The sequence below is a fragment of the Equus przewalskii genome, chromosome 12 (genome assembly GCF_037783145.1).
Source record: "Equus przewalskii isolate Varuska chromosome 12, EquPr2, whole genome shotgun sequence".
Classification (NCBI taxonomy): Eukaryota; Metazoa; Chordata; class Mammalia; order Perissodactyla; family Equidae; genus Equus; species Equus przewalskii.
The window spans coordinates 24,212,698-24,235,353 of NC_091842.1; the positions used below are offsets into that span (position 1 = coordinate 24,212,698).

Here is a 22,656-nt window from a genome sequence, read left to right on the forward strand (position 1 = left end):
CGAGGGGTCTGCTGATGAACAAGTACCACCCTTGCGGAGCTCCCAGTGCCGCGTGATGGTGTGAGTGCGGCCTGCGGCCCCTCAGCAGACCTCCCCTACCCCAGCCTTTTGGTGAGGGAGAGGGCAGGTGTCCAGGCTCCCCAGGGTGGCTGACCTCTGGAGCTTCTTGCTTCGGGAGTCCTTTTCTTTCAATTGACATATAATTCACATAATGTGAAATTCGCCATTCAAACTATACAATTCTGTGTTTTCTAGTATATTCACTATGTTGTGCAGCCATCACCAATATCTAATTCCAGAATGTTTTCATCACCCCAAAATGAAACCCATGCTTAATAGCAGTCAGTCCCTATTCCTCCTTTCCTCCAGCCATTGGCAACCACTAAGCTACTTTCTGTCTCTGTGGTTTACCCATTCCGGACGTTTCATCTAACTGGAAGCAAACAAGAGGTGGCTGTCCGTGACTGGCTTCTCCTTAGCAGAGGTGCATCTGTGTTGTAGCGTGAGTCAGTACTTCGTTCCTTTTTGTGACCAGGTCATATCCAGTGTGTGGAAATACCCGTTTTGTTTTTCCATTCATCAGTGGATGGGCATTTGGATTGTTTCTGCTTTTTTGGCTATTAGAATAAAACTGCTAAGAATATTTACATAGTAGTTTTTTGGTTGTGTGTTTTTTTTAAAGATTTTATTTTTCCTTTTTCTCCCCAAATCCCCCTGGTACATAGTTGTTTATTTTTAGTTGTGGGTCCTTCTAGTTGTGGCAAGTGGGATGCCACCTCAGCAAGACCCGACCAGCGGTGCCACGTCTGCGCCCAGGATGCGAACCGGCAAAACCCCGGGCCGCAGAAGTAGAGCAGGCGAACTTAACCACTCGGCCACGGGGCTGGCCCCTACATAGTAGTTTTTATGTGAACATAGGTTTTAAGTTCTCCTAGTGAAGTCACTCTTAAACCCTGGGGCATTCCACACACTGAACATGTTAAGTTGGATCAGGAAGGGACCCCCAAATTTACCTAACCCAGCCCCCTTTTCTGACAATTGAAGAAACAGAGGCCCAGTGGGAGAGGGAGCCCAGTAACACTCTAATAATCACAAGCAGAGCTTTGTGAGTCTTAGCACATGCCAGGCAATACATGAAGCACTTTCCCTAGGTCCTCGCATTCTAGCCTTGTGATGACCCTCAGGAGAAAATGACTGTTCATATCCTCCTTTTATCAGTGAGGAAATGGAGGCTCAGAAAGGTGACTCGCCCAGGGCCTCAGAGCTGGCCAGTGCATCTGACCCCAGGCCTGGCCACCTCCAGTTTGTGTTGCCCATGTGGGGGGTAGCAGGGTTACCCATGTGCTTATCTTCCTAATTCATTTGAAAGCTATTTGAGGACAGAAATGCCATAATCCAGCTCTCCTGTGTCCCCTCTGTCCTCTCCTGGAAGTGTTTACAGTTAAGTCTGTCCTTTATGACCTGAGGAGACTGGACCCTGGATTGGGGGTTGGCTTTTAGCAGATCACGTGTAATCCACAGCGTCTATTGCGGCTGCTGTACGTGTAAGCCATCAGGCTGAGCTCTTTGTAAGCACTGGTGGACTTAGTTCTCACACTCACTGCACGGTAGACTATCAGTTCCACTTTTCAGAGAAGGAAACTGAGGCTTAGAAAGTCTAAGGAACAAAAGGGGCAGCACAATGAATGGTTAAGAGCATGGACTCTGGGGCCAGCTAACCTGGGTTTGAACCTGGTTGTGCTCCTTATCCTGGTCAGGTGACATAGCAAAGACCCTCCGTGCATGTGTCCTCCTTACTGAATGGGATAATAATGGCACCTTCTGGGTAGGGTGGTCCTAGGCTTCACAGAGATGACAAAATGTAAAAGCAGCCTGGCAGGTGCTTGGCACTCTAGCACTCACACATCTTCAGGAACCGTTGTCACAGCTCATCAGGGGCAGCCAGGAGTCCAGCCAGGGCCTGACAGGCTGTGCCCTGGACCACACCTTTTCTCCTGAGTCAGCTGTTGCAGGCTTGGGCTGGTTTCTGCCTCCCCAGGGACAGGATGGTTGGAGAGGATGTGCAGTTAAGAGCGTGGACTGTGGAACCAGTGCACCTCCGTCCAACTCCTTATCCGCCAGGCCGCCTGACCTCAAGCACGTCATCTCTCTCTCCTTTAGCTTTGCATCTGTAAAAGGCAAATCCTAATAGTACTGACCTCGTGGATTTTGCGGGAGGACTAAGACTTTTACTATATGTGTACACTGCTTAGAACAGTGCCTGGCAATGAGTGCTGTATGCCTCTTAGTTACTATTTTTTGGTGCTTATTCTCTCCAGGCATTCCCCCTGATGAGAGCCCCCGCCGGGGCGGTCCTGCCGGGCCCTACCTGCAATCTCAGCGACTTGAGCTGTACGCCCAGGCTGCAGAAGCTCTGCTGAAGACCGGCGCTGCTTACCCCTGTTTCTGCTCGCCACAGCGGCTGGAGCTGCTGAAGAGGGAGGCCCTGAGGAACCACCAGACGCCCCGGTGAGAGCCGCAGCCCGTCACTGTGCCTCCCCAAAGTTGAGTGTGTTCATTAGCTTTTTAAAATTTTTTAATTTTTTTAAAGATTTTATTTTTCCTTTTTCTCCCCAAAGCCCCCCGGTACATAGTTTTGTATTTTCAGTTGTGGGTCCTTCAAGTTGTGGCATGTGGGACGCTGCCTCAGCGTGGCCTGACCAGCAGTGCCGTGTCTGTGCCCAGGATCTGAACCAGGGAAACCCTGGGCCGCTGCAGCGGATCCCGTGAAATTAACCACGCGGCCGCGGGGCTGGCCCCTGTTCATTAGCTTTTGCTCCATGACAAATTACTCCCAGACTTTTCTGATCTTACAGTTTCTCTGGGTCAGGAGTCTGGGCACGGCTTGGCTGGGTCCCTTGGCTCAGGGTTTCTCAGAGCTGCAGTCCAGGCCTTGGTCAGGCTTGCACTTATCTCAAGCCTTGACTCCGGGAGGGTCTGCTTCCATCTTCTCTCACGAGGCTGTTGGCGGACCTCAGGGCCACATGGGCCTCTCCATGGGGCACTTCACAACTTGGCAGCTGGCTTTCCTCAGAGCGAGCTGGGGAGAAAGCATGAGAGTGAGTGAGACTTTAGGATGAGAGCTAGAGTCTGTGGTAACCTAGTGGAGGAGGTGACATCCCATCATCACTTTTGTTGTACGTACTCTCTTCGTTAGAAGGAAGTCACCAGGTCCAGCCTGCACTCCAGGGGAGGGGATGACACAAGGGCAGAAATCCCAGGAGGCGAGGATCGTTGGGGCCATGTGGGAGCTGCCTCCCACATTGGATCTCAGGCAGGAACATGTAAAGTAATTTTAGTTATTTGTTATTTTGAGTAAGTAAAATTTTCTCGTGGCCAGAGAGAGATATGCAAAGATCTCTCCCAGTGCTGACCCTCTGCAGAGACAAACGGGTGTTAGAATTTTCTGTGTCTCCTCCAGAGACATTCAGTGCACGCTCTGATAAACGCGTGTTGTTTCTTTTCTTCCTCGTTCAAATAGTAGCACACGCTATATTTATTATGCAACTTACATTCCCACTTACTGTCTTGAGGATCAGTCTACATCATATAGAAATCCATGATTTTTTCTTATGCTTGCATAGGATTCCATTATATGGGTAAACCATCGTTTACTTAATCAATTCCTTACTGATGACCCTTTATGCAATTTCTCATTTTTTTCTCATTATAAAAGAGCTATGGTGAGTAATGTGGACACACGTCATTTTGCACATGTGCAGTGTGTTTGTTGGAGACCTTCCTAGATGTGGGGTCAGTTTATGGCTTTGATGGATACTGTCCATGGCGCTTTGCTAGCTTACGCTCCCATCGGCAGTGGCATCATAACATTTAAGTTCCAGTTTCAGTGAACTATTTGGACAAGGGCTTGGATGTTTGTACAAGGTCATGACATTCACGGCTGCATTGCTTTTTTACTATAAACAGTCTACTTGTCTATTGACAGAAGATTATTTTTGAAAGTTACACTCATGCCCTATGCTGGAATCCATGCACCCGTTTGTCGATTGGACACTGAGCTGCGTGTCAAGTACTGTGCTTACAAGTGTTACTTCTGTTTATCAGTTAAGAAGCTTTTGGGAGCAAGTAACGGAATACCCTGTTTAAAAGGGACAAACCAGAGCTTCTCATCCTTTAACATGCAGACTGATCACCTGGGGATCTAATTAACATGCAGATTCTGATTCAGCAGGTCTGGGGTGGAGCCTGAGATGCTGCATTTCAGACAAATCCCAGGTGAGGCTGATGCTGGGGCTCCACAGACCACACTTTGAGTAGCCAGAGCATAAACCACACATTTATCTTCTCATTCTGCAGAAGTCTCCAGGGTAAAAGCAGCAGTTTTGAGATGTCCGGGCTCTATTTTGGCCTCCCTAGCCCCTCTACTCCACCGCCATCAGTTGTAAGTGGCTGCAGCAGCTCCAAGCATTCTCTAGTCGCAGAACGACATCTGAGGAGCACAGAAGGGGGAAGGTGGGGAATTAAAAGGATTTTCCTCTTGTGGCTCACTTGCTTGGAGAAGAAATCTTTCCCAGAACCTTAACCCTCTCCTACCCACCGAGCGTACTTTTCTTTGAGTCTCAGTGACTAGATTGGTCCTGCCTGGACCGGTCACCAGCATAGGGGAAGAGAATTGCATGATTGGCTGCGCCAATCCTGGTTCAACCTCTTGGACTAGGCATTTTGTCATTTCCTCGTTAGCAGGAAAGGGGACAGGCTGGTAGGTGGGCAGACGTAAGTGCCTGCCACACTGTGTTATCTCACTTAGTTCTCCCGCACAACAGCCTTTTCGTTATCCCCATTCAAGAGTGAAGAAATAGACAGGTAAGTGACTTGTCCCAGGTCATATGGCTATCAGAGGCGCAGGTAGGATTATGCCCATCACCAGTACTCTTGCCTGCTATGCTGCTCTGCTTCCCAACAGATATGACAATCGGTGCCGGAACCTGAGCCCAGGGCAGGTGGCCCAGAAGCTGGCCAAGGACCCCAAGCCTGCTATCCGCTTCCGTCTGGAGGAGGAGGCCCCAGCCTTTCAGGACCTGGTATATGGCTGGAATCGGCATGATGTGGCCACTGTGGAGGGGGACCCAGTCATCCTGAAGAGTGATGGCTTCCCTACGTACCACCTGGCCTGCGTGGTGGACGACCACCACATGGGTGTCAGCCACGTGCTGCGGGGCTCGGAGTGGCTGGTCTCCACCTCCAAGCACCTGCTCCTCTACCGAGCCCTGGGCTGGTCACCCCCTCACTTCGCCCACCTGCCCCTGCTCCTCAACAAGGATGGCAGCAAGCTCTCCAAGAGGCAAGGGGACATTTTCTTGGAGCATTTTGCTGCTGCTGGCTTCCTGCCGGATGCATTGCTCGACATCATCACCAACTGTGGCTCCGGGTTTGCAGGTACCTACTCACCTGAGAGCTCCTGGTGGGGCCATTGCAGCGAGGAGTCAGGGCATTGGTTCAGGCCCACTGGGGCTTCAGTCCCGGCTGTGCTACCTGCCAGCTACATAAACTTGCACGAGTTCATTCTTTTATTCAACAAATGTTTATTGAGCCAGACACTATATTACAGTGGGGCTGGGGCTACAACAGTGAATAAGATACTGTAACCCCTGACTTCAGGGAGCTTATGGTTTCTGAGCCTCAGTTGCCTCATCTTTAAAATGGGGATAAGCGTCTACCTCAGGGTTAAGTTAGGATCCACTGAGCTCATGAGTATGAGGCACCCAGCACAGTATCTGCCTCACAGTAAGGAGAAAACTTACAGATCTTCTGATGGTACAGTTACAGGCCTGCTCCTGCAAGTGTGTGCTCTGGCAGGATCACCAGGATTGCTATGACCTCGTTTAGTCCAGGCTGAGCCATTACCCTTGGCCCAAGACTTAGAGGCCAGATCTTAAAGAAGCACTAAAATGAATGACTTCTTTCTGAAAGGGGTTTCTGAAAATGTGGCAATAATAGTCTGCTTACTGTTTATTCTGCCCTTACCTCATGTAATCCTTCAAATATGCTTGAAAGGTAAGGATTTATTCTCCCCACTGTCTGTAAGAGGATTGCGAGGCTCAGAGAAGTCAAGTAACTTGCTAGAGTCACACAGCTAGTATGGGACATGGCGGAGGCTCACTTTAGGCCTCTGCCTGCCCATGATGCCTGCTGACTGTGTGGGACAGAGCTGCTCCTCATGAGAAATGGCGCCCAGCACTGTGGTTCTCAGCTCTGGCTGCACTTTGGAATCACCCAGGAAGCTTGAAAACCGCACTTATGCTCAGACCCCATCCCAGACCAGTCGAATCAGAATCTCCGGGGTACAGCCAGGCAGGCGCGTGCTGCTCTTGCAGCTCACGTGTTTGAGGGCAGTGGAGTCGGGCTCAGCCTGATTGTTTTCAGACTTCTTTTTCCTTAGTGCCAGAACCCTTTCTGCCAATGAAAGCTTATTTGGGCCTTTGGTATATAAAATAGCTAGAAGTTGAATGCCTGTGGTTAAAGTGGAATGGGGAGCCCGTGTGTGCTCGCTCGGCTGCCCTTGGGATTCAGAATGGAAGGAGGGCCTGAGGAAGGGAGCTGAGAGCTTGAGCTTCCCTCACTTGCAGAGAACCAGATGGGCAGGACCTTGTCAGAGCTGATAACACAGTTTGACCTGACCCGGATCACCTGCCACTCAGCCTTGCTAGACCTGGAGAAGCTCCCAGAATTCAACAGGTGAGTGGGGGACCGGAGAGTGCTGGGTAGAAAAGGGCTTGCTTGCTGGTACTGGGTCCCTGTGGCAGAGAGTCTTGTGGGCCCTGGAGTCACACACACCTGATTTTGACTGTGTGCTCAAGTTTCTAATGCTGTGTGACCACAGGAAAGTCGCCTAACCTCTTCAAGCCTGTTTTCTCTTCTCTAAAATGGGGCTAATACAGTACCCACCTTGTGCACTTGTTAAGAGTTAAATTAAATGTTGCCTCAAAGTATTTGCCACAGTCCCTGGCACATGGAAAGTGCTCGGTAAATGGTAGCTATTGTTTTTATCACTACCGTGACTTGCATGGATTCTGTTAACAGCCAAAGCCTGGGGAGGAGCCACTTCATTTCAGAATCGGCTGCTCCCCCCACCCAGCCACCACAGTGAGTGAGCACTGTCTCATGGCGTCTAGTTTGTATTTCAAGTAGTTCTTCACTCAAACCCCCAAATGCAGTTACAGTTCTCATCACTGTCGACATGTCTCGGTCAGAGGGCATTGGTGGTAAAGGCTGCGGACAGGTTTGTGCTTGGGGGGCAAGGGACTGGTTGATGCCTTCTCCTGAATGCTGGTTTGGGGACAGGCTCTCTTCCATCCTTTACTTGCGTGGGTCCTGGGAATTCACATCGACTGCGGGTGTTTTAAGGATGTTACTTCATTTACTTCCCCCATCAGACCTGTGAGGTCAGTTGTATAATTTTGCCCTATTTTACATGAGAGGAAACCAAGACGTAGAGAAGTTAATAGCCCCAGTCACAGAGCAGACGGCAGGTGTCTCTTGAATGGGGCATTCGAGAGCGAATGCAACATGCACAGCAGATCGACTTGTACTCTGCCTTTCTTATTATATGGAAAGCGATTTCTCGGAGAAGGGGGTCAGGACAGGGGAGATACTTCGTGGCCCTTTCCAGTGCTCCCTGAAGCACGTGGGGTGGCCAGAGGAAGATGGGCGTGGGCTTTTGCTTAGTGTGGATCAGAGAGAGGAGCAGTGCTAGGACTGATGCCCACAGCTTTCAAGCAGCTAAAGCTCTTGTCCTTAGTTAGATGTTTCTGTCGTCAAGCCCCTCTTGTGATGATTTCGGTTACAGTGGTAAAGAGAGTGACGGTAGTGTCATGGCAGCAGTGGTACTAGTGGTGTGGTGGACGTTGTAATAGTAATTGACATTTATTTAGCACTTACTGTGTCCCAGGCCCTGGACCTTCCTTACATCTCCAGCATGGCCACTGGGTCTCTTGATTTCTTTTCTCCTGCTATCTCATCTAGCTACTAAAGAGTCCTAGGAACAGTTTCAGTGCCAATTTCACGCGATTTTTCTTAAAGGAGTTAAGAAAAATCATTATTTTTTTGGGCAGTCTGTGCTCCAGATGGCTTCCTGGAGGGTCTCATCCTTCCATTCTGTGACATGCTGAAGCCTCTCTTCAGACCCCTGCCCGTCGCCAGCTCCCGGGTGTGGGGGCAATTCCGGCCTTTGCTCAGGACTTTACAGATGGTCCCTCATCTAATCTGCACAGATCCCTTTGAGGGAAGCCCTCTTGTCCCTCCCTTACAGATGAGCATCCTGAGGCTCCGAATGGTTATGTAACTTGCTGCAAACACCTGGCAGGGCTGACTTCACTTGTGGGCCTGTCCAACTGCAGAGCCCATGAGATGTGCACCCACCCCTTGCTGCCTGCCTTTCTTCTATGCCAGGGACAAGGGGCCACATGCCTACTAATGGGCCTCAGCCCTGTGCCACTCACATTCTCTCTCATGCTTGCGCTCTCAAGTTCTTCTACCCCTGCTGGGGACCAAGGACTGACAGGGCTGTTTGGAGGGTTGAAATCTTAAAGGCTTCGCTGCTTCTGAAGGAAGGAACAAGGCAGTTAGAAGAATTCTGTAAAGGTGAAAATTTGAGCTGACAAGAAAACCTGAAGTTTTTAACTGTAAGCCCTGAATTCAGACAAATCTGCCCTCTAGACTGTCCCATGGCTCTAAATCCTAGAAATCCATATTCTTGACCTCTGCCCCTTTGTGTCAGAGCCCCACGCTTTTAAGACATGTGAGGAGGCAGACACTCCGAGATTCTGCCTTGTAAACACAAGTGCCTGTAGAGGCCGGCCGGGTGAGAGACCCCGGGGAGTGGAAGGACTGGCAGACTGGAGCACTGTGGCAGCCTAAGCTGGGCAGCCTCCCTCTGCTCCAGCCAGTTGAAGTGTGGGGAATGAGGGCCCTTTGCAGGCGGATCTTCTGATTTCCCCACAGAAGCCAGAAATCTCTGTTTTTATGTGATCTCCTGCCGATATAAAGGTGAGTGACTGTTTTAAAGAGCAGTGAAGACAGCGTGGCTCTGGACTGCTTGGGGCTCTCAGGCTGCATGTTTCAGACCTCGGCCACCTCCCTTTCCTTCTATAAGTGTGAAGGGAATCCTGCTTCAAGGCTGTGGGAGGGACAGCCCACAAAATGTGTCACTCTTCAAATTCTGCCCGCTTCCCTGGAGGGAGAGGGTTTGAGTAGGCTGGAGATGCCAGCAGCAGGACAATGCCTGAGTCCCTGAGCTTCTGCTCCAGGCTGCATCTCCGTCGGCTGGTGAGCAGTGAGACCCAGCGGCGCCAGCTGGTGGGGAAGCTACAGACTCTCGTGCAGGAGGCGTTTGGGAACCAGCTGCAAGACAGGGACGTGCTGGACCAAGCCTATGTGGAGAGAATCATCCTGCTGAGACAGGTGTGGGGTCCGGTGCTCTGGGAGACTGAGGGAGTGGGTGGCTCCCCCTTCTGGTGTGTCAGAGCCTGGTCCCTAGTGCTGTCGGTAACTGCCTCTTCCCCCAGGGTCACATTTGCCGCCTGCAGGATTTGGTCTCCCCAGCACACTCCTACCTGTGGACTCGCCCAGCTGTGGATCGAGCACAGCTGGGCGCCATCTCGGAGCAGGTGGATGTGATTGCCAAGCGCGTGCTGGGGTGAGTTCCCACAGGCCGAGCTCAAGGCTATGCACCCTCCTCCCTTCTCCCTCCCAGGGCGCCCTTTACTCCAGGGCCTGGCTGTCGGGCCTGCAGCACAACCCTGTGGCTGGTGAAGAGGTTCTTGGCGAGACGATATGCTCTGGCTCTCGTGGTAGGAGGGCTTACCCAGAGGAGCCCAGGCTCTCCCGGAAGCAGCAGTACCTTCAGGCTGTGCTGTTGGACCCAGCTGGGTTCCATCCCAGCTCCACCACTTAGCCAGCTATTTCTCCTCCCCAGGGGGCTTCATTTTGGCTAAGTTACTGCATCTCTGAGCTTCCATTTCCTCATCGATAAGGTGGAGATGATACTAGTCCTTACTATAACAGTAACAGAGCAGGAAACATAACCAAAGCTGGCTTAAGCAAGATGGGGATGATTGGTCTGTGTAATTCCAGAGGCTGGAAGAAGGGCTGACTTGAGGCCCATCTTAATGCAAGGGACAAAAATATGTCACCAAGACCTAATTTCTCTCTCTGTCCTCTTGACTTTCTGCCCCACGCTCCTTCATGCTGGCTGCTGTTTCTGCAGAGGCTCTGTATCACATGGATGGGGGGTGGAATCCTCTTCCAGACAGAAGTCTTCCCCCTTACCTAGCAGTCCGAGCAGAGAGTGAAGGGCTGACCAGCTTTTCTCCACGTCTCCAGGGTCCTGCCATCCTTAGGTTTTGCTCTTGTCCACATGGTCCATGGTGGTTCACGGACCGTCCTCAATTCAGCCAGAGGAGGGAGGAGGAAAAAGGGAGGGGGACAGCACTCTCCTTCCCTTCAAGAACCAGACTTAAAAGTTAGACATTCATTTCCACCTGGATCCCTCTGGCTAGAGCAGCTGCCTTATTGCGTGGATCCCTCTGGCTAGAGTGCCTGTCTTATTGCCATGCCAAGCTACAAGGGAGTCTGGAAAACATAGCTTTTTAACTTGGCAGCTGTGTGACTGGCTAAAAATTTCATTACTACATAGGAAAGGGAGAAAGGATACTGGGGGTCATTAGCAGCCTCTCTCCCAGTCTGCACTGTGGTTGTAAGACAGCTCAGCAGCTCCCCCCCACCTCAAAACCTCAGCCTACAGCTCCAGCCATGTCTTGAGTTTAACTCTGCTGGGGCCTGATTGACCTGGTTTTCTTGTCCCTGAACCAGTCACCAATGTCTGGGGAATGGGATGTGCTGATCAGCTTAGGTTAGGTCATATGGGGGCCCTGCATGGACCCCCAACCTCTGGACTGAGAATGGGCAGTGGGTAATTCCCAAGGGAGATTTAGGGCACTGGTGTCAGGAGAAAGGGGGATGGATGCTGAACAGCAAAACCTACAAATGTCCATTTACTCACCTCCCAGCTTTGTTGCGAAGATTAAATTAGATAATAGCAAATACTTATGTGTGTGTTTGCTTACATACATGCTTGCAATATGCTGTTATGTACATTATATATGTATACATATATGTGGGGGGGGGCGTATATATACACTTAAATTCACAGCAGCCTAATAAAGTAGGTGTCTGACTGCACACCCAACTGTGCAATCAGCGAAGGGTAGGTAGTGGAGAGACAGAAGGAAGACCCAGAGGCGGCGAACAAGACATAAGCGTTTTGGGAACTTACATATAGGGAGTCCAGGAGCAGCCGGCTGGACTGAATTGCACACTGCTACCATGAACAGACAGGGTTGGTTACATAGGCAGGGGAACAAAGGCCACATGCTTGCTGGGAGGGACTGTCATCACATGGCCAGCATTCCAAGGACCAGTAGCTCACATGGAAGGGCCCTGTGTTCCTTCAGGATGTGCTGTTCTTTGAGACAGCAGATCTGGATTGGCCAGGCCCTGGATCATTATAGTACCAGATGGTTGGCATCGCACCCTGAAGGAGGCCGGGAGGACACGTGGTTACTGTAGGGCATGCAGGCGATGGCTGAGCAAGTGAGACCCTACAGTGGGTATTGTTATCATCCTCATTTTCTTTTTTAGTTGTTTTTTAATTGAGGTCATATTAGTTTATAACATTGTGAAAGTTCTGTTGTACATCGTTATTTGTCAGACACCATATGAAGTGTGCCCCTCCACCCCTTGTGTCCCCCCATCCCTGTTCCCCCTGGTAACCACTAAACTGTTCTCTTTGTCTGTAAGTTTGTTTATCTTCCACAAATGACTGAAATCATATGGTATTTGTCTTTGTCTGGCTTATTTCGCTTAACATAATACCCTCAGGATCCATCCATGTTGCTGCAAATGGGACGATTTTGTCCTTTTTTATGGCTGAGTAGTAGTCCGATGTATATATGCACCACATCTTCTTTATCCATTCATCAGTTGATGGGCATTTGGGTTGCTTCCACGTCTTGGCTACTGTGAATAATGCTGCAGTGACCATAGGGGTGCATAAGTTTCTTTGAATTGTTGATTTCAAGTTCTTTGGATAAATGCCCAGTAGTGAGATAGCTGGGTCGTATGGTATTTCTGTTTAAATTTTTTGAGAAATCTCTATGTGGTTTTCCATAGTAGCTGCACCAGTTTGCATTCCCACCAGCAGTGTGTGAGGGTTCCCTTTTCTCCACAACCTTTCCAACAATTTTTTTGTCTCAGCTATTACAGCTCTTCTAACGGGTGTAAAGTAGTATCTTAGTATAGTTTGATTTGCATTTCCCTGATGTTTAGTGATGTTGAACATCTTTTCATGTACCTATTGGCCATGTGTGTATCTTCTTTGGAAAAGTGATTGTATCCTCTGCCCACTTTTTGATTGGGTTGGGTTTTTTTTTTTGTAGTTCTGTTGTACGAGTTCTTTATACATTATAGAGATTAACCCCTTGTCAGATACATGATGTGCAAATATTTTCTCCCCTTTGGTCGGTTTATCCCCATTTTTTTTGTTCTTAGCACTGTCAGGTTGCTTCTGACTCCTGGCGATGCTGTGTACAGCAGAGGAGAACCCTGATCAGTCTTTTTTGCACCATCTTCTCGCCTTCCAGCACTGTATCAAACAATGCTCCACTGCTGTTCATAGGGCTTTTTTCATAGCCAATTTTTTCAGAAGTGGGTGGCCAGGTCCTTCTCCCTCCTGTGTCTTAGTCTGGAAGCTCTGCTGAAACCTGTCCACCATGGGTGACCCTGCTGATATTTGAAATAGTGATGGCATAGCTTTCAGCATCGCAGTGACAACAGCCGCCACAGTATGACACAAGGGGGACAGGTGGTATAGTTCTCTGACTGGGAAAGGAACCTACTGCAGTGGTGAGAGCACCGAATCTTAACCACTAGACCATCAGGGCTGGCTATCCCCATTCTACAGATCAGAAAACTGAGGCACAGAGAGGCTAAGTAACTTGTCTAAGATGATACCGTTAGTAAGTTGAAGGAGCGAGGATTCAGACTCGGGCAGGCTGGGTCTGGAGCCCATCTGTCTGGTCATGTTCTCTGTTGCTTCTCCTTCATGTGAAGTGCTTGGACAGGGCTGATACCTAGCGACCTTCAGCATTTTATTAGAATACACATTTTGAAGAGGTAAGAATACATGCATGTGGCGAAAAATACAAATGGTACGAGAGGCTTTGTAGCAACAAGTCAGTCTTCCCTCCTGTGCCAGCCCCGAACAAAACGGCAGCCACACTTAGCAGTTTTATGAAATGTTTGTGTATTCAAGGATATGTATGTATAACGCCATTTTTATAATTTTTCAAATTTTAAATTTAATATCTTGATTATTAAACCTCTTAAACTTGGGTTTAAAACCTAGAAATTATTTTAAAAAGTATATATTGGGAGTCCTGTTTTTAATCCTTGTCTCCCATCTGCCCAGTTCCAGTACCCTCTGTATGTTACTATTTCTAATTATATCGAAATGATCCTTCTTGTTTTCTCCCTTTTTAAACAAAACGTACAATACAGTAACACTGTTGTGTGTCCTTTTGGGTTATTTTTTTCACTTAACAATGTATCTTTGCATCTGTCCAGTGCCTAGAGAGCAGCCTCGTTCTTTTCTGCCACTACACCTATTCCATTATTATACCACCTTACCATAATTTAACTTGTCTCCTATTAATAGACATTTGGATTGCTTCCAAATTTTGCTGTTAGAAACAGTGCTGCAGTGAATAACCTTGAACAGACATCTTTAAGCATGTTTGCAAGTATGTCTTCAGGATAAATTCCTAAGAGCTACTGTTACTAATAGTAATACTTCCTTAATTTAGGACATTCCACAATAGGGGCTATTAGTTCTAATTCCCTGAGACTCATGTCTTGCCTCCCCATCCCTGCCATGGGCTTAGGTTTCAGAGACACTCTGGGGCTCCCACTCAAGGCAGGAAAACTGATGCCCAAATGTTCCAAAGCTGCCAGATCTCTAGAATTCCCTCCTGTGCCCGTGCCGAGCTCTGGGCCAACTCTGACTCAAGTCCTGAGCTGCCATTGTTGGCCGCCTGGGGCCTGTCATTCTTTCACCAGCTCCTTGGCAGCCTGTTTCCCCACAGCGACATTGAGGAGAGTGTCTCTTTTTTCCCACCTTACATTTTGTGTTTTCAGTATTTCATCTCCTCCATTTTGTGAATAACAGTGATCACGGGCCTAGTTAATGATGCAATGAGAAGTTAACTTTTATCTCAGGTTGAAACTCAGTTGCTCAAATACTGGCTGTTAGTAAGGAAATCTGCACTAAATGTCTGTTTCTTCAAATTACTTCTGAGCTCAATTCCCTGAGCCAGTAGCGCTCCACACTAAGCTGACCTTTGGAATGGAGATGTCTGGACCCCGTGTGAGCAGGTGCTGTCAGAGTTGGCATCATGGATCATCTGCACCAGTGAAGCTCTCCAGCCTCAATCCCTCTTCAGTGTCCGATATGGAGTCTCCACTATAACTTAGGGGAACTGGGAAGGGGCTGTGGAATAGACTCCCCCGCCCCCAACCTCTTGGTCTAACTCAGAGTCAGGGCTGGGACAAAATGTTTGCAAGTCCAGCTCTAACTGAATGGAGACTTTCTCTTGAAACTCAAACATGCTTTGGGGAGAGGATCTCAGCCGGACTGCCGGGAAAGTGGGGAACGGTTGCTGGCCCATTGAGTTTTAGATGCTTAAATGCTTCAATTTGTGGGCAAATAATGATTGGAGCAAGTTGGTAGCAGGACCATTAGTGGAGCTGGAGCTGGGGTGTCCTGATTTCTTTCTGCTCTTCTGTGCCACATCTCCAGAAGTCCCTCCCCCACCAATCTTGAAGCTGTGTTTCAGATAATTTCCTAGAGGGCTTCATTCTTCCATCCTATGTCTAATATATTCCTAAGTTTCTTTTAGAGTTTGGAGCAATCTCTCCGAGCTCTTGGATATAATAAATATTAGCTAATATTTAACTTTTTATAGAAATGTTAAATCTAATACTTTTGAGTACTTACTGTCCAGGCAGTGTACTTAGTGCTTTGCAAGTTTTAACCAAGCCCCACCATAGCCCTGTGAGGTACAGACACTATTATCATCCCCACTTTACAGGTGAGAAAACTGAAGCATAGAGATTACATGACACAGAAGTAGCAATTAATAAATCCTCTTATTACAGTACCCTCTCAGTTTCCCTGTGTTACACCCACTTGCTCGGATTATGTGTATAAGGTCCCTTGGCAGGTTTTTTTCTTCCCCAGCTCAGATGGGGATGAGGGGAGTAGATATCCCCTCCCTCCCCTTCCCCGCAGGCTTGAAGGCTGGTTGTGCCGCTTATGTTGTAGTTGACTGATGACCTCCCTCCTACCCACTTGCCATTGGCCTGTGCAGGCCTTATGCACTGGCCCTCTTCTAGACTTTTAGAAGGACCTGGTACGAGCTTAACTCAGGACGTGCTGAATGGAGAACTGAAGAAGCTGTCAGAAGGTCTGGAAGGTACCAAACACAGTAACGTGATGAAGCTCCTCCGAGTGGCTCTCAGTGGACAGCTGGTGAGGCGGGCAGATGGGCTGGACTGTTCCCCGGAACCCCTCATTTAGCCATTCAAATAACGTTTACCGCAAGCACTAAGCTCAGTTTTGGGGTTTCAAAGAATGAAACATGATCACTCCCCTCATTCATCATTCAACAGAGTATTGAGTATCTGCTGTATGAAAGTACCCTGCGAGGCGCAGTGGATACAGTAGTGACTGAAACGCTCACGCCCCCTCCCTGCATGGAGCTGGCAATGGGTTGGGGGTAACAGACATATCCACACGGGAAAGACAGGCTTCGGGGACCCATGCTCACCTGCAGTAATTAAAGGCAATGAAATGTTATCTCTGTTCCTTGGGACGTAGGCAGCAGGGTTGGGGCTGGCCTGGGGCATAACTTCTGCAGACTGAGGCTGGGCATTAGTTCCTTAGGCAGTTGAAGGAAATAAGGTGATCTTTTCTCTTTGTTCTTAGCAAGGACCCCCTGTAGCTGAAATGATGGTGTCCTTGGGACCAAAGGAAGTGCGGGAACGAATACAGAAGATGCTTTCCAGCTAGAGAGAATATGTGCAGGACAGTGGAGGTGGCCCTTGGAACCTGTAACTCGGAAACTGCCTTCAGAGGGGAGGAGAAGGAGGCCTGGGACCATCAGGAAGCTTGTGGAAGGATCCCAGAGTGGAGCCAGAGTCTCTGGGTGTACAAGTGCATTTATGGCTCCACAACAGGCCCGTCCTCGTCAGTTGGCCAGGGAAGCCCAGCTCCATCTCACCTCCTTGACTCTGGAAGGGAAGGCCGCATGTCTGGTTGTGACACCACATTACACAGCAGAGGTTGGGAGCTGGGTCACAGAATAGTCCAGAGGGCTTGTGTTTTAGTCAGCTTGTGCTGCCATAACAAGAGACCACAGACTGGTGGCTTCAACAACAGAAAATTGTTCTCTTAACAGTCCTGGAGGCTGGAAGTTCAAGATGAGGTGTTGGCAGTTTTCATTTCTCCTGAGGTCTCTCTCCTTGGCTTACAGATGGTGGCCCTCTTGCTGTGTCCTCACATGGTCTTTCCTCTATGCGTGCCCTTGGTATCTCTAGGTGTCCAAATGTCCTCTTCTTAAAAGGACTCCAGTCAGATTGGATTAGGGCCCACCATGACAGCCTCATTTTAACTCGACCACCTCTTTAAAGGCCCTGTCTGCAAATACAGTCACATTCTGAGGTCCGGGGGTTATGGCTTCAACATGGGAGTTTTGAGGGGACACAATTCAGCCTGTAAGAGCTTGGCAGCAACCTGGGCTCATGGATACCAGTTCTCAGGCCCAGGGTGGATTTGGAGCAATAAAGGATGGTTGACACAGGCAAGGCTGAACTGGATGTCAGACTTTCTTTGGGATTGTGAGGGGAGAAGTTACTCATCTGCCGCTGGTGAGCGCTTATGTTTTGTAGTACACTTTGTCCTTCGACCTGGGGCAGCCTGTGTCTCCCTTCTCTAAAGGTTGTCTCTTCCTCTTTTTCAGTTTTCCACACCTGGTGCTTGGGCTGGAGACCTTCACCCTGCCTATTCTGCATCTTTTTCTTCTTATTCGTGTCCTTCTTCTGCCCATTATTTGTAAGTCATTGTCTGCAGGTTTCTGAATGAGATGATGTTCTTGGGGTGAGTAGGAATAACTAAAGCGAAAGGTAGCTGGCTAGAGAAACCCTCTGCAAGGCTCCTAGGCCCCGTGCGGCAGCCGGCCTCTAGGACGGCCCCCAGTCATCCCTATCTCCTGCTATTCACATTGAATAGGGCTGACTAGTGATGCATCATGGCTTCCATCTTGTTCTCTTGAATCCCTTACTTTGTGGGAAGCCAGCTTCCACATTATGAGGATGCTCAAGCAGCTCTATGGAGAGGTCCATGTGACAAGGAACTGAGGGCCTCCTACCACATGAGACAAGCAAGTGAGCCATTTTGGAAGCTGATCTTCCAGCCCCAGTCAAGCATTCAGATGACTGCAACTTTGGCTGACATCTTGACTACGACCTTCATGAAAGATCCTGAGCCAGAACCACTCAGCAAAGCTGCTCCTGAATTTCAGATACACACAGATTATGAGATAATAAATGTTTATTGTTTAAAACCACTTTGGGGATAATTTGTTACCCAGTAATAGATAGCTAACACACTTTCCTTGCCAAGGGAGAAGGGAAAGTGGATTAAGAGTTTGTTGAGCCTCATAGAGTCCTAGTCCTTGCTTGAATGGGACATCAGATAAAGTTCTTTGATTGCAAGCAATAGGAACCAACTCTGCCCAGCTTAAGTTTATTGGAGACTATAAGTTTATGGCGAGTTTAAGTTCATGGCAGAGTCAGTGAATCTATGAGAAAGCCAAAGAACCAGGTCTCGGAAAAGACAGAACTGGGGAAGCTCTGGTTATGCAGGCAGCAGGAGCTAATGGCCAGTCTTGCCTGCATTCTTCAGTAGGGACGTGGGCTCCAACTGCTTTTGTTGTTTGGTTCTCTGTTTGTGTTTCCCCTTCAGTTTTGGATGACTCAGCTGAAAAGATTCAGATTCTAAGAAGAGAGTGTCTGGTTGGGCCAACTGAGGTCATGTTGCCCTTCCTTGGCCAGGAATAGGTAGTCCCTCAGGGATTATATCCAATGGAGTGTTCCCACGGAAAATTAGGGAGCTTTTTCTAGAAGAAGGGGTAACGGCAGAAACGAGGTGTTGACCACAGAAAATGACACAGAATAACAATACTTGCAATCTATTGCACAGTTACATGAGCCTCAACCACTCCTGGGTCTCAGATTACGTTGGTACACACTTCAGCCCATCATCTCATTAAATCTTTACAACCCCACGAGAGGTGGTATTATTATTGTTTCTGTGTTATAGATAGGGAAACCGAGGCTCAAAAAAGTTAATGAACTCTTCTGCGGTTATAGTATGAGGCAAAGGGAGGATTCAGACTCAGCCTTACAGCAATCTAGAGTCCAGGCTCAACTCTCAACTACTGAGTGGCATCTGCTTCTAGGACATTAAGGCTGGTTACAAGAAACTGGCTCATCAGGGAATGTGAATGTTTTAAGCAAATGAGTAATCGAAATGCTGAGTTGATAAAGTCGCTGCCGCTTCCTCAGTTGGAGTGAGCTAAGAAGCAGCCCGTATCTTTTGGATTGGGGGTTTTTGCTCAGGACCAGTGGGAGAGTATGAAGGGATGCCCACGTAAAATAACCTCAAGTCCATCCCCCAGTGTTTTTGAGAGTATAGTGAAGTGGTAAAGGCCATGGAGGCAGATTGTCTGGACTCAAACCCGTTTCTGCCATTTACTGTGTGACTTCTGTACCTCAGTTTCCTCTTCCGTAAAATGGGGATAACAATTGTACCTGTCTCACAGAGTTGTAAGGATTGAAATAGATGACATATGTAAAGCTCTTGAAACAGTGCCTGGCACTTAACAAATGTTAGCTATTACCGTCATGATCATTACCATTATTTTTATTCTTAGAGATGGTGATCTTGGTTGCAAAGCATAGAAACATACTCAGATTGATTTAAACCATGAAAGGAATTTATTGGAGGAATTAGGACTCTCACAGATCCGAAGAGCAGGACTTGCAGCTGGAACCTCATAAGAGACTAGAATCTGTACCTGGAAACCCATTAGGACCCAAGGCAGCTACTGTTGTTCCTGCCAGACCACACAGTTCTAACATTTGTCCTTCTGTGTGTCTGCTCACGTCATCTTCCCTCTGCAGGCTGGCTTTCTGTTTTATCTCCTCACTTGGCCAACAACTGAATCATCTTTCTTCTACGCTACCAGTTAAGTAACTAGTAGTCCGTGTCCAAATTCCCAAGGGAGAATCTCATTGACCTAGGTTGGGTCAGCTGTCGACCCCCGTTCCAATCAACTGTGGCCAGTGGGACAGAGTCATGTAATAGGATCGTGGCTGCAGGGGACCCACTCTAGTGAGTGGGGAGAGCAGTTCCTTCTGAGCAGGTTCTCTTTCAATTTTATTTAGAGAGTATCCGTTCCAGAAAATTACCATTTTTCTATAGCCAAATTTGGAATCTCATTCCTATTACCTTTATCCTACTTGGGTTTTTTTCATAGTATTTATTACTCTCTGAAATTATATAGTGTCTTTGTGCATGTTTATGGTCTACCTTACTCTAAAGAATATAAGATTAAGACAGGCAGGAAGTTTTTCTTATTCTTGGTTATAACTATAGCAGTGGGATATTGCCTGACACATAGTGGGGAATCAAGTAAAGATCTCGCGATGAAAAAAATGTTTGAGGGCCTCATCAGTCGGATCACTTTTTTCAGAAGTGGCAATCATCCGCTGGTCTAACTCTGCCAGATTCCAGCAGTTTCCCAGTTTCACTTTCATTGTCTCTGGGAAATCTTGTCTCTCTTGCAAGATTTGCAATTGTAGTTTGCAGGCTGGTCCTTTGCCTGTAATTTGCATTGAATCCAGCTATCTGAGAGACTGACATTTGACAAAGACTTTGGAATGAAGGATGGGGACAGATGGAATAGTACATTATACAGGGATATTTAGTGGGGACTAAAGTTAGAAGTTACCTATTCATCAGTTAATATTTTTGTCTTATGACAGAATTCCTACCTTCCTGGGACCATGATAATGCATACTTAGAAAATGAGGATCCTCCGGGTGGTAGCAGGGACCAGAGAGGGAAGCTTTTAATCTGTTCATTAGTTTCAGAGGGCTTTACAGATGAAATGACTTGAACTGGACTCTGAGGGATGAATAGGAGTTTGCCAGGTCTGGGGGGCGTTTGGAAGAATATTTCAAGCAGAGAGAAGAAAAGGGAACTTCACAAAGTTTGGCATGATTGGAACCAAGGATGGGAGTTGAGGGAGTGAGAGAAGTGGCTGAGAAACCAGCAGAGGGGAGATCCCACTGGCCCTTCTTTGCCAGGTTAAGGGTATCAGGCTGCTGTCTGATGCAAATAATGAAAACTCCAGATTCAATCCAGCTTAAACAAGAAGATTCAGTCTCCTGCATAACAGGAAGTTCAGGGGAAGGGCAGGCTCTAGGGTTGGTTAGTTGAGCATTCAGTGACAGCCGCGAGGACTCAGGGTCTTTCCATTGCTCTGCTCCACCGGCCCCAGCGTCTGCAACAGCCTTGGGTTGGTTCCCTCTGCTCACAACTGGCTGCCTAAAGCAGTTGGACTCTCTGCACTTCCTCCTTCATGTCTGGTTTGAAAGAGGGTGGCTTTCTGTGGCTCTTTCCCTAAAAGCAAGGACACTTTTCTCCAGCACCCTCCTCCACTTGACTTCCGCATTCTTGAACCCATCACTACTGGGAAGTGGGAGGGGAGTCCCCATAGATCAGTCAGACTCAGAGCTGGGAGCAGGACCAGCTCTTCCCTGAGGTGCATGGCTGGACTGGGGAGTGGTGGGTACCTGAGAAAAATGGGGATTCGGTTAGTGAAGACGTGAGTTGGGTCTTCACAAAGTGGAAAGTGAGGAGCTGTTGAAACGTTTTAAGCAGGGAAGTGACATCAGATTTGTGTTTTTATTAAAGATCATCCTGGCAGCTATTATTGGGGCTCATGACAGGCTGCCCTAAAATATTCCACAATGGCATATTGATTATTTTGAATTAAAGTCACTTGAGAAGCAGCCAGTACAAGAAGGGCACTTTGACCCTCCTTTGTCTCTCTGAATGCAGGAAATAAATTTCCCATGTGAAAGATGCTCTCCCTGCATTCTTTGTTTTCTTTTCTTTTTGTGAGGAAGATTAGCCCTGGGCTAACATCTGTGCCATCTTCCTCTATTTTGTATGTGGGACACTGCCATGGCTTGGCTTAATGAGCAGTGTGTAGGTCCATGCCCAGGATTTGAACCTGTAAACCCTGGGCTGCTGAAGTGAAGCATGCAAACTTAACTACTAAGCCACCGGGCTGGCTCCTCTCCCCGCATTCTTATCACCAGAGCTGGGGAATTCAGGGCCTAGAAGCCTTTATAAACAAATCTTGTTACTTTTACTAATTTGCTACTCAAGCCTAAACTCTGTGTAAATTCCTCGCTAATTACGTACCCCAAACCTAAGTTTCTTTGTCCTATCAATTCCTCCCAAATTTATTGTTTCTTTGTACACAAAGGTATGTAAACTGCCTGCATTTTTCACTCTCTGAGCATCATCTTTCTATGATCTCTCATGCACATGTATTAAATTGGTTTTTATCCTGTTAACCTGGTCTTGTGTCAATTTTATTATTAGCCCAGCCATAAGAACTCAAGAGTGGTGAAGAGGGGAATTTCATCCTCTCCAACATTATGCTGAAGAGAGATTTGAACAGGGCCAGCTCAGAAGCAAGGAGCCCTGGGAAGAGATGATTGAAAAATGAGGCATGAAGGAGGGCTGTTGTCATGATAAGCCTTGTTTCCTCACCATGGCCTGACTCTAGTCTACCTTTCCAGCTGAGCTTCACCCATTCCTGCCATATACATGCCTTCTCTGGTCTCCAGCCTCATAAGCCTTCCTTAGGTCTCTGGGCACATTGGGTTCCTTCCTGCCTTTGCATTGCTTTCTCTGTCTGGAATACTCTCGTCCACCCGCTTTTCTCCCCCTTTGCGTAGTCACTTTTTTCTTAGCCTTCAGATCTCAGCTCCACTCTCAGCTCAGGGGAGTCTGTAGCTTCCTCCCAGAAGATCGCCTTCCTCTGTGATTAATCATCAGCATCCTATTCTTTTCCATAGCACCCAACTGGAGTTGATTGTGTAAATAACGGTGTGGGTAATTAGTTCTGCAGCTATTTGTTACTGTCAGATTGTAAAGCCCATGAGAACACGGACGTCATCTGTCTGGTTCACTGCTGTACCACCAGTACTGGGAACGGTGCCTGTTCACATAGTAGGTGCTCAATAAATATTGTTGCATGAAAGACCAGACGCACAACTGATTGAATTGGATGGTCAGGGTGAGCAGTCAAGTGCACAGGTGCTGGCTTTGCCAAAGTCCCTGTGTTTAGTTAAGATACTGCTTTGCAGCGTTCAGGACCTTCACATCATTTGTGGTTACTA

General features: G+C 48.0%; 1 protein-coding gene across 6 annotated transcripts in view; it reads left to right on the forward strand.

Annotated features, from left to right (window-relative positions):
* The window catches only part of EARS2 (glutamyl-tRNA synthetase 2, mitochondrial), a 27,265-nt gene extending 5,440 nt beyond the window's left edge, over positions 1 to 21,825 (forward strand). For 2 of the 6 annotated variants that reach the window (XR_011524820.1, XR_011524819.1), the window contains exons 3-10: positions 2,319 to 2,508; positions 4,964 to 5,436; positions 6,627 to 6,735; positions 9,306 to 9,459; positions 9,564 to 9,694; positions 15,508 to 15,643; positions 16,100 to 17,040; positions 17,133 to 21,825. Coding sequence is in view for 2 of the 6 variants with exons in the window: in XM_070568323.1 (XP_070424424.1) it covers positions 2,319 to 2,508; positions 4,964 to 5,436; positions 6,627 to 6,735; positions 9,306 to 9,459; positions 9,564 to 9,694; positions 15,508 to 15,643; positions 16,100 to 16,183 (1,277 nt within the window). In the remaining 4 variants the exon portion in view is untranslated. Of the gene's footprint in view, positions 1 to 2,318; positions 2,509 to 4,963; positions 5,437 to 6,626; positions 6,736 to 9,305; positions 9,460 to 9,563; positions 9,695 to 15,482; positions 15,644 to 16,099 lie in introns of all 6 variants that reach the window. The other 4 variants (XM_070568323.1, XM_070568322.1, XR_011524822.1 and 1 more) reach the window with 3 other exon arrangements.
* The last annotated feature ends 831 nt before the right edge of the window (positions 21,826 to 22,656 follow it).